This window comes from Fusarium musae, chromosome 1, assembly GCF_019915245.1.
Source record: "Fusarium musae strain F31 chromosome 1, whole genome shotgun sequence".
NCBI lineage: Eukaryota > Fungi > Ascomycota > Sordariomycetes > Hypocreales > Nectriaceae > Fusarium > Fusarium musae.
The window spans coordinates 5,867,755-5,883,179 of record NC_058387.1 but is presented as its reverse complement, the minus strand read 5'-3'; the positions used below and the strand labels follow the sequence as shown (position 1 = coordinate 5,883,179).

Genomic DNA, 15,425 nt, shown 5'->3' with positions numbered 1-15,425 from the left:
ACATCACATCGCGTCGCCCAACTTCCCCTCGGGCCCTAACCATCGCAAGAGACACCAGGGTCCGTGGCACTTTGGTCTTACAAGTCAAAGCGTCGATCTGCTCTGCTCTGTAACAGGGGTTCCCCTAGTCTCCTTGGGTAGCTCGCCTCGATGGGATGGGGAGCTGACGGGTGTGGACCCCCCCGCCGCCCCCTGGGATCTTGGCTTGGGCTTGAAGGCGTAACGCTACTCGTTCAGGCCGGCAGATCCGTTCCGCCTTAGACGACTTCCGTCAACAACACACAATTACCACTCTCTGGGATGTATCCGTATTGTCCAGTGCGGTACCTGAGGGTAGGAATTCTCGACTGGCATGCACTAGACCCGATCTCTTGCTGTGGAACTGGTTCCAAAGCGCCATAAAGGCTGATTGACCTCCTCTCCCCATTTTTAAAGCTAAAACAGTTTTGGTATCTCGTTTCCCGCCCGCTCTCGCTCAAAGGGAACAAGATTCCCTCTGTTCACTCTCTCCCCCCCTCAGCTTGGCTCCTCTCCCATTCGTTTTTATATACAAAATAATGACCACCGTGGGAACCGCTCAAGCTGCTGCAGAGAGACACGACAAGGAATACTCTTTCATCGAAGCCCTTGCTCTAGGTCCCCGCGAGTCTTTCTCCCTCGTATCAAACGAAGCTCTTGGCCTGCCCTCCTCCCCGAGCAGTCCTGTCCTCCCCGTCGCCCCATCCATCGCACAGGTCACCACCATCACACGACCTAGAACTCCTCCTCAGAAGAAGCAGATCGTCGCTCCTGTGTCCTCGCAGGTCCACGTCGCCAGTCCCATCAAGAGCCCTACCACAACTACTGCGCCGTCGCAGAAGAGAGCTCCCAGCGCCACCACCAACACCACCACCACAGCCCCGAGATCGCTCACCAGCAAGAAGAGCAGCGCCATGGCCAACTCGACAAAGGCGCAGAGCGCCTGCCTGGAGCTGTGCCACAAGACCACGGCGCTCGGCGACCGCATCTCGGTGCGCATGCTCGAGTACCTCACCATGGTGACCAAGCAGCCGCACGGCCTCGACACCCTCGCCCACGACTTCCTCGACACGTGCGAAATCCTCTTCTCCATCGAGGCCGGGCTCGGCGAGTGCATCCGCAACCAGCAGACCTTCCCCGGCGACGTCATCTCCGAGCTGAGCAAGAAGTTCCGCGTCACACAGGCCGACTTCCAGCTGCTGGACCAGATGCTTGGCAAGTTCCTTGAGAACGAGCGCAAGGGCGCCATGGGCCGCATGCGCCGTGGCTGGGGTCGCATCTTTGGCGACAACGACATCGAGAAGATGATCAGCGCCCTGGGACGCACGCGCGAGAGCCTGCGTATGAGTGCGCTCATGTTTCAGTGGAGTCTGGGGAATGAGAAGATTGAGAATGAGCTTGGTATCGGCTACACTGGCCTCGCTGCTGCCCTCGACCGCATGGATACCCGTGCTGGCATGGCGCCGAGATCGAAGCTTTCTGACCACGGTGGTTCGCAGTACACACCTTCTTCTGCGTCGCAACATCGTGGTGTGGAGGGACACAGCGCCGCCATGTCGATGGCCTCTCAACCCCCATTGCCCCCTCTTCCCTGGGCGGAGCGATCGTCGTCTATGCGCGAGGACACACTCGCTGCGTCACTGCATCAGGCGGATGCTCGTTCATTTACCGGCCATCATCACACCACTGCTAGTTCAATCGCCTCCAATGAGCGGTATCACTCTGGTACCACTGCTACGTTCGATCGCATGAGCACCTTTGACGAACACCACGAGGCGCGGTCGCAGCACACCGCCGTGTCAGATAGTGAAGTATCGCTTGAGGAGCTCTCGGGTCTGGATCTCAACGGTGGCACAAAGGTTGTGCGACTCAAGGCCGATCCCTTCAGCATGCCCCGCTGGAACCCGAGAAACACCGTCGGCGCCGACGCAGCCAACCTCAAGTCTGCTCTCCTCACCGCCGTGCGCGGCAAGAACCACAAACTCATCGAGCAGCTCCTGGATCGTGGTGTGTCCCCCAACACTGGCCCTGAGCATCTCGCTCTCAAGGACGCTGTCCTCAACAGCGACGCCGAGGCCGTTCGTCTCCTCCTCCTCTTCGGCGCTGATCCCAACGGCACCGATCGCGATGGTGTAACACCGCTGCTCGCCGCCGTGGAGAAGTCTTTCCTCGCTGGTGCCGTTCCTCTTCTCAAGTACGGCGCTGATCCTCGCTTCGCTATGGGTGAGGATAACGAGACTCCCCTCGCTGCTGCTTGTATCGCCAACAAGGTCAACTTTGCTCACCTGCTTCTCATCTACGGCGGTGACCCTAATCAATTGACCGCCACTGGCGAGACACTCCTCAGCAGCGCTATCAACAAGAAGACGCCCAAGAAGTTCATCGATCTCATCCTCGACTACGGCGCTGATCCCGATTTGAAGAGTCGCGAGGGAAAGACTGCTCTCTTCGAGGCCATTCAGAACTCGCGTGTAGACATCGTGAATAGTCTTCTCGACCACGGCGCAAACCCCAACTTGCCTGGTCCCAAGCACATGCTCTGGCCCGCCACCTACCAGAGCGCCTGTCTGCAGGTCCTCCTCGCCCACGGCGCCGACCCCAAGAAGGCCCCCGGTATCATGGAGCTCGCCGTCAGCGTCAACAACATCGAGTCCGTCAAGGTCCTCCTCAACGCAAAGGTCGACCCCAACCAGAAGAAGGACGGCGTGTACACGCCCCTCTGCACATCCATCCGCGACAACCGCCCTGACATCTTCCACCTCCTCCTCGCCAACAAGGCGGACCCCAACGTCCCCGCCAGCGAGTATCCCGCCTTCAAGTGCATCACGCACAACCGTCTTCAATTCCTCCCGCCTCTTGTCGACGCGGGCGTGAACCTCAGCTCCCCCAAGGGCATTGTCGAGACTGCCGTTAGTGTTAACAACATGGAGGCGCTCACATGGCTGCTGGAGAAGGGCATGAACCCTAATGATAAGAACCCCAAGGGTCACTCACCGTTGACGACTGCTATTCGTGAGAACAGGGTCGAGATGGTGGACTTTTTGCTCAGCCACGGTGCTGATCCTAACGTCCGTGGTCAAGACTGGCCCGTGTGCATGGCCGTCCGCAACCCCCCCGTGCTCAAGCGCATCCTCTCCGTGCTCGCTGAGCCCCGCGCCTTCAAGGGCGTGATGGAAATGGCCGTCGTCGCCAACCAGCTCGAGTCCGTCAAGCTCCTCCTCGCAGCCGGCGTATCAGTCGAGGACAAGAACGGCGGTGTCTTCTCACCGCTCACATCCGCCATCCGCGAAGACCGCAAGGACATCGTGTGGTTCCTCATCAACGAGGGCGGCGCCGACATCAACGCGCCCGGAGAGCATCTCCCCGTCGTCAAGGCCCTGCGCCGATACCGCGGCGACTCCGAGATCCTCGAGTTTCTCCTCGAGCACGGCGCTGATCCTAACAAGGTGTACCGTGGGTGGAACGGTGTCATGCAGGCTGTTGAGAACGGCGATGAGCAGATCCTTCGTCTTCTGGGTGAGAAGGCTGGTTTCGACCTCGATGTGAAGGATGAGCTTGACCGAGATGTCACTGAGATTGCTGCCTCTCGAGGCTGGGAGGAGGCAGTTCAGATTCTGAAGGAGTATGCCATGACAAAATCTGCTTAATTTAATGGGTCGGTTGTAAGATGATGAATGCTTGGGATTTTCGGATGGGGTTGTTGGAGTCTGCGAGATTGCTTTCATGGGAATTGGACTGGATTGGATTGGATGGTTTGCCTGGTCTTGTGTCCTTCTTACATATATCCTCTTGTTTACCTCGGGCATTTTCATTTCATTTCTTCATTTTGTTCATATCCCGCCAGTATAGTACTACCATGTATCTGGTTACATTTTCTTTGTCAATCTATTTGTTGGCGATAATACAGATGAGCTTTGAAGCATCACGATCCCAGTTTGAGTGTCACAATTGAGCGTACGCGACATATCGAAGTGACGAGTAATTTAAACTTGTCTATCTATTTTAAATGCAATCATCTACAACCTGTTTCCCATGTTGACGTGAACAGATTTAATCTGCGTATAAGCTTCCAATCCCGCCTCACCAAGCTCCCTCCCAATGCCACTCTGCTTAACACCACCAAACGGCACACGAGGATCACAATCCTGAGAACTATTAATCCAGACCATTCCCGCCTCAATCGCAGCAGCAACGCGATGAGCCTTTTCCAAATTCGTCGTAAAAGCAGCAGCGCCAAGTCCATACGTCGTATCATTCGCCAACTCAATCGCCTCCTCCTCCGTCTTGAACGTGGAAATGACAACCACCGGACCAAAGATTTCTTCGCGGAACACTCTCATAGAAGGCTTGACGTCTGTGAAGACCGTGGGAGAAATGTAGAATCCCTTGTCTGAGTCTCCGACTTTTAGAGGGTGACCGCCTGCTGCGACTGTGGCGCCCTCTTTTTTGCCAATGTCGATGTACTCCAGGATCCTCTCGTACTGAACCTTTGATACCTGCGGTCCCTGGTACGTTTCCTTGTCCCACTGGTTACCAACTTTGCTAACCGTGTTGAGAGTGTCAATAAACTCCTTGATGAATTTCTCGTAAATAGTCTCTTGCACGAGGATTCGCGACGTCGCGGTGCAGATCTGTCCTTGGTTCGACATGATGCCGAAGTGCGACCACTTAACAGCCTGGTCAAGCTCCGCATCATCAAACACAATCAACGGTGATTTCCCGCCCGTTTCGAGGGTTATGTTTTTGAGTGTCTTTGCAGCGACGCCCATGATGCTAGCTGCTGTAGCTGTTGACCCCGTAAAAGCGATCTTGTCAACCAACGGATGCTGCACCAACGCAGCGCCCGTGTCTTTGCCCAGACCATTGACGATGTTGACCACGCCAGGCGGAAAACCAGCTTCCTTAATAAGTTCTCCCAGAACAAGAAGACTTAGGGGCGTTTGTTCCGCTGCCTTGATAACAACTGTATTCCCACAAGCTAACGCAGGGCCTAGCTTCCACGTCGCCATGGATAGAGGATAATTCCACGGGATGATTTGCGCAACAACACCAATCGGCTGACGAATCGTGTACGCAAACTTCTTTGGCGTCGTGTTGATAGTCTGACCGAACGTCTTATCAGCCCAGCCAGAGTAATACCGAATAACGCCCACAGCCTCAACAAGATCATTCTCCAGGGTCTCGATGTACGTCTTGCCGTTATCCCAGGCGTCAATTGTAGCGAAGAGCTCGCGCTTGGACTCGATCAGATCAGCGAGACGGGCCATGAGTTGACCTCTGTCTGAGGCGGGGAGATCTCGCCATGATTCATGGCGCAGTGCGGCTTTGGCTGCTTTGACGGCTTTGTCGATGTCTTCTGAATCTGCGGATTGAACTGTTGCGATTTCTTGTTCGGTGCTGGAATGTGTTAGTGGGGTGACGTACAGAGGGGTAGGGGACTTACGCGGGGTCGATTGATGTGAGGGTTTTGTTGCTTGATGAGGGGACGAATTCGTTGTTGATGAAGAGGCCGGTTGGCTGAGACCATTTTACTCCGTTGGGAGCCGTGAGTTCAATTGAGGCAGCCATTTTGGTCCACGGAGAATGATGATATGAGTCAAATAAGATGAGCTGGTGTTGATGGACTGTGGTGTTTAAGCTTGGGAGAGGGCCTCTTGTACTTGAAGCCTTGATGAATCTAGTGTAAGTCTGTGCCTGATTCCCAATCCAATCCGATATAGACCGATGAGAATGGCGATTGTTCCGTCGTCTTGATCGCGCAGACCTTCTCTTTTTAACTCCCCCTCACAATCATCTCCACTACCGAGATAGGGAAGTGAAGCCTACAACGACAGCGCTACACTCCACTGCACTACCCCGCATCTCCATCGACCTGCTCACACTGGGCAAAGAATTGCATTCAACCTCAAGCGACACCACATATCATGACTCGAGATAAGATAATGTCTATCAATTATCTCATTAAAGACTAGCTGAACTTCACTTCCGAGCCTCTGCCTCTTCAGCCACAGCTCGCGGAATCTCTTCATCGAGGCCTGTCTCCTTCGGCTTCCAGCCCAAGACTTCAGTGGCGCGACGGGGCTTGCTTCGGGCATTGCTGCCGAAGAATACTGAACCAGCCGGGAGTGCAGTGTCGACCTCTGGTTTATACAGCTCTTCGACTTCAAGTGTGTCAATCAGTCCCTGGTCCTTTGCTGCTTTGGCGACTCTATCCGAAATATCGGCCCATGTCTAAATTGTTAGCTTTGCCAATTGGTGGGTGAACGTACTCGACTTACCCGCTCGCCAACACCAGGAAGATAAATCCCCTTCTCACCCCAGACATTCCCATCTTCACTTCCCTCTGCGCCCTTTTCAGCTAAAATCGTGAATAATCTCGCAAGGTCAGCGACGTGAACATTCGTCCAGGCTGCTAGACCGCGACCCGCTCTGACGGCATGGCCTCGCTCAATGGCGACTTTTGAGAGTGCGGGGATTTGAACGCTGCGCTGCTTAACAGGACCTTGGCCTTTTCCGTAGATAATGGGAGGGAGGACGAGGGCTGTTTTGATAGAGGGTGTTTCTTTTGCGATTTTGAGAATGTAGTTGTCTACCACGCGAGAGTCGTGGCTGCGGATGAGGTCTAGAATGGAAGAGACGCCATCGAGATCATCCCAAACGTCGCTGGATGGTTCACCTGGTTTGAAGGACGGTGAAGACAAATCCTTAACAGGCAATAAACTCGCACCAGAAATTTGAACCAAATAACCTATTCATCATCAGTTCAATCACTCTCATTCAATTCATCATGCCTTACCATTTCCCCTCTTCGCCAACCCTCGATGAATCGCCTGCAACGACCCAATATGCTTATTCGACGCAACATCTAAGTTCAGTTTCCCCCCCCGTCAGCAACACCACACCACCAAAATATCATGAAACATCACTACTGACTCAGTACAACCAAAGCTTGTGAAGCCTCCTGTTCCACGAGCGCACTATCATCTAGGTCGCCCACCACAGTGCGCACTCTCGGATACGCCCTTGCGATGGTCTCGGCTGCGTTGGCGTCGCGCACGAGCGTGGCGATGGTGTACTCGGGATGGGCTTGTGTGAGCTCGTGCAGGAGCTGGCCGCCCACGTAGCCCGATGCGCCGGTGCTGGGAGGGTTAGTAAGCAAACGCAGCACAGAATTTGGGGTGTTACAGAAAGATTGAGGTCATTGTGTGTGCGTTTACGTGGTGTTGGGAGTGCTGTGTTGTGCTGGATGGAGGTGCTGCGGCTATGGAGATGGGGTTTTATGGGTGCATGCTGCGTCACGAATATTATTAAGCTGTGCATCATTAAATTACGACACTGCGTCGATAATGGCGCACGAATTACTGGATGTTCATTTGCATACGCATGCATTTATCAGCCACTTGAATAATGATGTTATAAATGGGATCAAATGCACTCATCGCGGAGACTTGCCTTTTTAGTGTCTACAGACGATGCACCGCCTCCAGATGTGGAATGCGGTATTGCAAAGTGGAGATAGCTGCATCACCCACTACCAACTGAACCAGAAGCAAAAAGAATGTGATAAGACATGTGAGCTCTGGAGTAATACATTGATGAACGTGAGTTCGAACGCACGACCTGCAAAAACGAAGAGTGGCGCAGGGAAGAGATTTTTAGGATTTTAGGTTCGGAGTTTATAGAGAGTTATAGGTTATAGGTAGATACCACTGCACCACTCCTCGCCGATGATATACAGAGTGATTTTGGAACATGAGGGTAGGATGTAGAGCGAAGATGATGGAATATAAAGGATAGTCCTATGGAGCATTCACCACTAATTGCACTCTCAGCACAGAGGGTTGGATCTCCAAGACGCGCTTACTGCTCAGAGACTGCGCGAGGTAAACTCATTTTATCCGCTTATGCCGATCCTGAAAAGAAGGGTCACTTAAAGACTCACTATACATTTTGGTTCGACGAGTAAACCTTCAGGCTGTATTTATACTGTTTGGTCAAGGCAGCAATTGCGCCACTGAGGCAGATAAACGCTCTCTAATTTTGACCTCTATGATGCTAGCCTCCTATAGGGGCCTTGCTGTTTAAGCCTCTGTTTGAAAAGCCAACAGCTTGACAGCCTTGTACAAGGCTGACGGCAAGGGGGAAAATACATAATGGTCATCTTTTGCATTCTTGTGGTTCTGGAACACTTTGCTGGCCGTCCATAGTGTCGATGGCTATTTCTGTGCAAGATTCCAAGTGCATTGCTTAATCTTACATGAACGGCTTATGCATTCTTCGCTGATAGTATACCTCTTGTCTGAATGCTGGAAGACTGACTGCATGCATTCAGCGTTTGAGTGACCCTGTTGTGAAGTACAAAGAGCATATACTTCGCCGAGAGCAGATACTCACAGTCTACATACCTACGAGGGGACACCACGTAAAGAGGCGTTTGTTCTATAGTTTGAGGTCCAGCACCGAGGCTTTTGAGACTGTGACTCGAAATGTTGCCGTCGTATCTTCATTGGTAGCAGAGACCTAAATCTTCTGTCAAATGGCACGGAAGTAAGGAATAGAACCGGCTGAAATTAGAACGAGAGAAACATTTTGGTAGGACCGGGGTCTTGGCTTGGTGTTTAAACAAGAGTCTAAGGAGGGTTTACAGAACCCTTTGCATTGAGGATCAGAGGACATTCTTTCCTGGTTCGGCGCTACAAGTAAGGCTCGTTCAAGACATCGAGATCCCGATCTTTGTTCCAGGCCCCGACCGGTCATGCCTACGACACTGGGAATCATTAGTCATCTTGAAGACTTATTAGGTAGAAGCATAACTATGTGTTAAAAAGATTACCGTTTACTTCTCACCTGTGTTGGCAGCCTGAAGCCTAACGTCATAGCCAGTAATCGACTATATAGTTGCTTCCGCTACTGCTCTGGAACTCTATCTACAAGTGTAGTCCGGTGCTATGGTTGGTATGGAATAGCTTGGATTGAGTGTCAAAAACAGATAGATTAATACTCTATTGTTGATATCAGTAGTTCTCCCTGTTGATTTGCTATTGTTAATATTTGTCCGAGAGCTTGATCTTGGCATCTTCTCCCATTTCAGGCGGAGGGAATGACTGACCATACTCCTCTCTTACAGCATGCATACTTACTTATAGTATGGAATGAAAGTAACCGTGTAAAGAAATTGAGCTGCTGATATAACTACCCGTCCGCCTTGCACTCCAGCACGTCAACATAGCATCTGCCCTCTGAAGTATCACGGTTATCAGAAATGACCATGATCAGCCATTCAAAGACGAGGGAATGCCCTTGAAATATTTTATCCCACAAAGGCATAAACTCGCGAAGACTTTAGGCCTTGACTGGCCCAAGCTAACCTCCTAACGTCCCTCGCCACGGCCACTCCGATAAGCGGGCTACCCCACCCCGCGGAAACATTCCCATTTCGCCATCTCACCAACAACACAATAACACAACCTTCCCCCGGGATGAATCTCCCTCGCGAGAAGAAGCAATCAACCCAAATCGTCTCATTTCATCTCATCTCGCTTCTCCACTTTCCTATCCAAGATGCCCAAGAAAGTCGAGCGAACACGCACCTTCACAGGCTGTCGAACATGTCGTTCGCGCCACGCAAAATGCGACGAGGCTCAGCCCGAATGTGGAACCTGTAAACGACTGGGGCTTGCGTGTGGAGGTTATGGAGCACGGCTGTTTTGGATCAGGGATGATGCTGTTCGCCCGGAGCTGCAGCAGAGCCATCGGGGCTCGGAGTATCGGTATCCACTATTCTCCGGTAAGTTCTCCGGTCTGTGTTGGGGACTGTGACTGATGAATGTAGAGAGTGAGAGACGATTGATGAGTGATGAGTTAAAGGGGAGTTTGGGGAAGAGAACGGCGTTGTCGTTGTTGGCGGATATTGATTCTGCGTGTGAGAAGAGTGATGTTGGAGATGCGTTGATGAGAGGGCCTTTTGGGGTCTTTCAGTCTCTTGAGGAGAAGGAGTCGACGTTGGATACTATTGAGTGCTCTCCTGATACTAACACTGATAATACATCGACGAGTATGTATGCTGAGACTGATGGGTTCATCGAAGAAATTCAACGAACAGACTGGCCCGATCAGCTACCTGAAGATGACTTGGATATCTTTACAGCTTCATTGGATCCGAGCTTTAACATCAATTCTGAGGACCTAACAGCAGGCGATCAGATGAATAGTCATGATTCTATGGCAAACTTCTTCGTCGATGATCCGATGGGCGCTGAAGGCCTCGCTCTCTTCAGTCCAGGCTTCATATCCCAAGTCATGGGACACGACACCGCGCAAGAAGACACCATCGACCCAAGTCTTCAAGCCTCAATGAACGAAGTAGTCCCCTACCCAAGAAATATCACAAGCCCCTCCATCCTTCCCGAAGAAGCAGAGCCACTACTCCGCCACTACAGACAACACATCGCCGGCCAACGCTCAACAATGCGAGCTAAACGCAAGTCTCCCTGGGAGATCATATTTCTGCCCTGTGCTCTCGAGACATTTGCTGAGCTATCACTATGGAACGAAGCTTCTCATACCCGCTCTTCGATATTTTATACACTTCTTGCTCATAGTGCGTTGCAACTTCATATGTCCAAGGCACCGAATTCTTTGGCGGCGGATTGGAAGGAGATTGGGTTGAAGAATCATGAACGAGCGCAGAATCATCTGAGGCAGGCGTTGCAGCATGAAATGTTTGGGCCGAGACAGGCGAGTTATAAGGAGCTTTTGATGGCTATCCTAGCTATGGCCATGACTTCTGTAAGTTGCTTGTGCCAGATCTTAAGATGGAACGCTAATAGAGTCAGTTACACAACGGAGCTCGTGCATTTAGAATCTTCCTCCTCGATGCAGAACGCCTCATCCGCCTACGCGGTCTGGCAAACCAAGCCCAAAACCCCTTCAAAACGCGGCTTCTGCATCATATGTACACTCATCTCCGAGTCATTGCAGAGAGTATATCCCTCTGGGGTGAACCTCTTCCCGAAAGCTCTTCAGAGATCCAAGGCCGTGAGCAATTTCGAACATTCCGTATCACGGAAGAGGGCCTGAACATGGGTCTTGATCCCGCTCAAGAAAAGACTGATGAGCTTGGATACAATGATATTCATCTTGAAGTTCAAGGACGGTGGACGCAAACACTCTACCCGGTCATTTATGGAATTCCGGAATCTCTTATGACGCTCTTGTCACAAACGGTCTCCTTGTCTAATGAGAAGAACCGTCTTGAGACTGTTGCACGCTGCAACCCTTCAATATCAGAAGCTCTCTCCAAGCATACCAAAACCCTCGAAAACAGAATCTGGGCATGGCCCTCAACCCTCGACCCCACAGAGCCCGTCAAAATGCCCACAGGCGACGAAGACCTCGTTCGCCATCCTCAAGTTCGCTCAATGACACTAGCAATCCACCAAGCGTTGGTGATATACTTCTACCGAAGAGTCTATGACATGAACGCCATGATATTGCAAGACCTTGTTCGAAAGACGCTGGAGTATCTCGAGCCGTGCCTGAGCGAGTTGATCGATGATCAGGATTTTGCTACGAGTTTGGCGTGGCCTGCTTTTGTGGCAGCTTGTGAAGCTGTGAGTCCGGATTTGCAGGAGCGAGCGTTGAAGTGTTTGGTGGTTACGGATGATAAGGGTGTTTATTTTACGAACAGGCCGGCTGGGGTTGTTGTGCCCTTGATTTGGGAGAAGAGGAAGCAGTCTGGGGATTGGACTACAAGTTGGCAGAGTCTTGTACAGGAAAGTCTAGCATAGATATGGCAATTCACTTGATTCTGTTCTCACATTATAGCGATTTGTCTTCTTCAACTTTCATAAAGTCATTTTGTCTATTTTACTATTTCAGTCATTAAACTCCATAAAGAAAAGCCGTACCCATTCACGCCAACTTGACGCCAGCATCCTTCAGAAGCTGCGCAAGCTCAGCCCTCTCATCATCCTCCAGCAGAGCAAACGGCTTTCGCAGACCTCCCGTCTTCCAGCCCTGCAACTCCATACCAGTCTTGATACCAGCACCATAATGATGCGCCTCCAAAAACTTGCACACAGGGAATATCTTGGACCAAAGCTCACGTCCCTTCTTCAAGTCTCCATCAACAGCGATGGCGTTCCAAAGCTGCACTGAGAGTTCGGGGAGAACATTGGTGGTTCCCCAGACTGAGCCCTTGGCTCCGGCGCAGAGGCCGTAGAAAGTCAGTGTGTCCCAGCCGTTGAGAGCGGTGATGTCGTTGTGGTGGTGGAAGAGAAGATCGGTAAGAGCGGGTGCATTGCCAGAGGTATCCTTAAGATACTTGACTCCAACATCTGAAAGACCAGCAATTTCCGCAGGTGACAAGCTAACACCGCTCGCACTGGGGATATTGTAGTACATAATCGGCAAACCACTCTCCTTGTAAATCTCCCCAAACATCTCCCTCAACTGCTTCAGACTAGGCGCATCGTAGAAAGGCGGCACAATCATAGTAGCAGCGGCTCCAACCTCAGCAGCGTGCTTAGCGAGCTCTACGACGCCAGAGGTGGTGAGGTCGCCGATGCCAGCGACGACGGGGACTCGACCGGCTGCTGACTTGACGCATTGGTCGAGGACATCTTTGCGCTCTTGGAGGGTGAGGGCAGTGAATTCACCGGTGCTGCCGCCGGGGACTAGGCCGTGCACGCCGGCGGAGATTTGACGCTGGATGTGGGCGTCGAGGGCGGGGAGATCGACTGTGCCGTCGGGTTTGAAGGGGGTTATGAGGGCGACTAGAATGCCTGTGAGTTCTTGGGGGGCCATTGTAAGTGATTTGGATGAGACACTTGGATGAGTGAGTGATATGAGATGAATGTTTACGATGGAATTCTTGATTATTCTGGTGTATTATATGTTTCTTCTTTTTATCTTTCTTTACCAATTGGTATACCCCCGCGTTGTTCTCTATCAGTCTCGAGATGAATGGTCTCGTCAAAATAGGTAAGTCTCCACGACGTGGGCGGAGATGCTTGCCAACCATGTTTTGGTGGGGTATCAGCTGCCACACAACGCCCAATTTGTTAGACCAAAGTCAAAAGAGGGAGAGAAATGAGAGTAGGGCACTTTGTTAGTAAGATTTCTGGCCTTCCTTTTCGAGAGCTGCTAATTCGGTCCAAGCACACGGGATCGTCGCAATCGAATCTCCGTCTTATGGCCTGTGCGAGAGGAGCCTGCGCAGTGACTTCGGTGCTTTCGAGTACCCTGAAAAGGAGTCATATATTTAGCAATTTGATAATAAAATAGCTCACTTATCTTTGGATGTGCGGATAAATGTGTCGGCTACCAGATCAACGCCATTCCTTGATGCGAGCTTCCTGACTAGTGAGCGGCTGCAACAGTACAGTGAATAGAACAGGACATCGGTATCGAAGGCCAGTAATTTTCATCTAATAAGCAATAGGCTTCGGGTTGTCGGAGGGCAGAGTTCGATGTGATTGAGCCACGGGGGTTGTGTCACTCATGTCTTCATCGAGCTTTTACTAAAGCTGGACCAAGAAGACGCGAATCTGCTGTTATCGGCTTGTAGTGCTTTTTGTATAAATTGTAATTAATTCCAAACTTATATCTTATCTCCCTGGAGACCAAGTAGTGTTATTTTCTCTAAGTGTTCACGGCAGGCTAGGGGCTGGCCAGTATCAAACAGTCACTTAATTCCTCAAAGGCCGTAGCATTAAATGTTTATACATACAGAACTTAGCTTGAGATATTTGGCCTTTCGAAAGTTGCTTAAAATACTATATAATACAATTGAGTACTCTTTAGCCATTTCTACAAAACTGTACATAGCCTTCAGCCAAGCGTTCGAACCTGTTCCGAAGACGCGTATTGTAAGCTATGATACCTCAGCGACATCGATACTGCAGGCGGCAGTTCCGAATTCTGGAAAGATCGCGATGTTACTTGATATTTTGAAGCCTCCGTCTACACAAAGTCAGCTGCAGCTGAGCCTGCGCTGGTCATAGTTGGCTAGTGGCAAAGCCGAGCCAACATCAGGAGAGTAAGACTATAGCTCTTGTTAGGGCATACACCATGATCAGAGATTTTGTGTTTACTGAACCCGCAGCTTAGCAGTCAACGAAGTGGCTTTCAGCTTACTTGTTAAATCCAGACCAGCCAACTATCAGCGCCGAAGATATGCAAGCTTCTGTATGAGAAGACAACCACGTGAACTCTACCACAATACAACAGACAGTATCTCAACGAGCTAATGATGCAAAATTCGGCAATTCCATAAAGGTATAGAGTAAGTCGTGGTTAAAAATATTCTCTGCATTATTACCTAAGTAATGACATCTCATTCATTGCTGGTAGCTTAGCAAGTAAATCCTACAGCCAATGCGAATGCGCTCAGCAATCAGCCGAGACTAATTTCCCATTGACCTGTGTCTAACATATTGATATCGGCATTAACTGATTATCTTGCGAGCTCAGCAGCAAGAGCCTCAGTGGCTGGGTTAACATCGGGGAGCACTCCGGCATCGGATCTGGGGTTTCACGAATTAAGGTTGACCGTTGCACGGCACGACCCAGCTTCAAGAGCCCCATGTCTTGATTTCTAGTTTTCTACCGACGATTGCCGATATCCCCAACCTCCCTGTATGCCAATATCCACTTTGTTAAGTTAATAAATACACCATTCTTGGTTCAAAGATCAGTGCTCAACTTTGGTCTTCATAAGCCGACATGAACCAAAGTATCATCCAAAGAGGACCCCAGCTGCATGAAACATCCCTGACGTCGGCGTCACCTAGCTCTTCCTCTCCAACTTTCCCCAACTCAGTGGCGACTCTGTGTTGAAAACTTTAAAGTTCAGGCTAACTGTACATACAGCACAGCTGCACCGTGTCCTGTCCCTCGTCAGCTAGTCACGGCCACACGGCAGGCTAGTACCCGCAGATCCAGACGTCAGGATAGGCAAAATTTGATCATCAGATGGCAGTCCAGAATCTTGATTTTGGAGTCTTATCTGAAATACCCACTTTGATGTGATGATGAAGTTGTGGATATGGGTATCGAGACTATTGGTGGACTAAGGATGAAATGCGCGCAGTGGGGATGGGGAAGCGCTTAGGCTAACGGGTTTGCTGAGGATGATATCCACAAGGGATCATGGGTATTCATCCAGTGTTTTTGCGGGGAATTTGATGGCCAAGCTTTTTGGTTGAAGAAATGGTTGGAAAGTGAGTGCTTGGTTTGATGATGAGTCGAGTCACCCAAGCTTGAGCGCATGGGAGTATCTTGAGAGCCCAGTCGAATAGATATAGAGTTCTGTAAGTTTGGTGGATCACAGCATTGTAATGACTAAGTCACTTTTCCCTCTACTTGTACTCTCGAGGTTTGGAAGAATCAACTGTTATTCAGGC

The 15,425-nt window shown here is 50.8% G+C and overlaps 5 protein-coding genes across 5 annotated transcripts; 2 read left to right on the top strand and 3 right to left on the bottom strand.

The window, feature by feature from the left end:
• Positions 1 to 557: 557 nt before the first annotated feature.
• On the top strand, positions 558 to 3,665 carry J7337_001799 (uncharacterized protein; the record flags this gene model as incomplete). Its single annotated transcript, XM_044819532.1, has 1 exon — positions 558 to 3,665. The coding sequence occupies one exon, from the start codon at positions 558 to 560 to the stop codon at positions 3,663 to 3,665; it is 3,108 nt and encodes a 1,035-aa protein (XP_044687234.1).
• A 369-nt stretch (positions 3,666 to 4,034) lies between these two features.
• J7337_001798 (uncharacterized protein) lies at positions 4,035 to 5,586 on the bottom strand (the record flags this gene model as incomplete). The annotated part of the gene is made up of 2 exons (XM_044819531.1): positions 4,035 to 5,415; positions 5,462 to 5,586. The coding sequence occupies 2 exons, from the start codon at positions 5,584 to 5,586 to the stop codon at positions 4,035 to 4,037; spliced, it is 1,506 nt and encodes a 501-aa protein (XP_044687233.1).
• A 411-nt stretch (positions 5,587 to 5,997) lies between these two features.
• Positions 5,998 to 7,220, bottom strand: J7337_001797 (uncharacterized protein; the record flags this gene model as incomplete). Its single annotated transcript, XM_044819530.1, has 4 exons — positions 5,998 to 6,249; positions 6,297 to 6,766; positions 6,952 to 7,157; positions 7,204 to 7,220. 4 exons carry the CDS (start codon positions 7,218 to 7,220, stop codon positions 5,998 to 6,000), a joined length of 945 nt encoding a protein of 314 aa, XP_044687232.1.
• A 2,854-nt stretch (positions 7,221 to 10,074) lies between these two features.
• Positions 10,075 to 11,807, top strand: J7337_001796 (uncharacterized protein; the record flags this gene model as incomplete). The annotated part of the gene is made up of 2 exons (XM_044819529.1): positions 10,075 to 10,806; positions 10,854 to 11,807. The coding sequence occupies 2 exons, from the start codon at positions 10,075 to 10,077 to the stop codon at positions 11,805 to 11,807; spliced, it is 1,686 nt and encodes a 561-aa protein (XP_044687231.1).
• Positions 11,808 to 11,931: 124 nt separating this feature from the next.
• J7337_001795 (uncharacterized protein) lies at positions 11,932 to 12,825 on the bottom strand (the record flags this gene model as incomplete). Its single annotated transcript, XM_044819528.1, has 1 exon — positions 11,932 to 12,825. The coding sequence occupies one exon, from the start codon at positions 12,823 to 12,825 to the stop codon at positions 11,932 to 11,934; it is 894 nt and encodes a 297-aa protein (XP_044687230.1).
• Between the last annotated feature and the right edge of the window lie 2,600 nt (positions 12,826 to 15,425).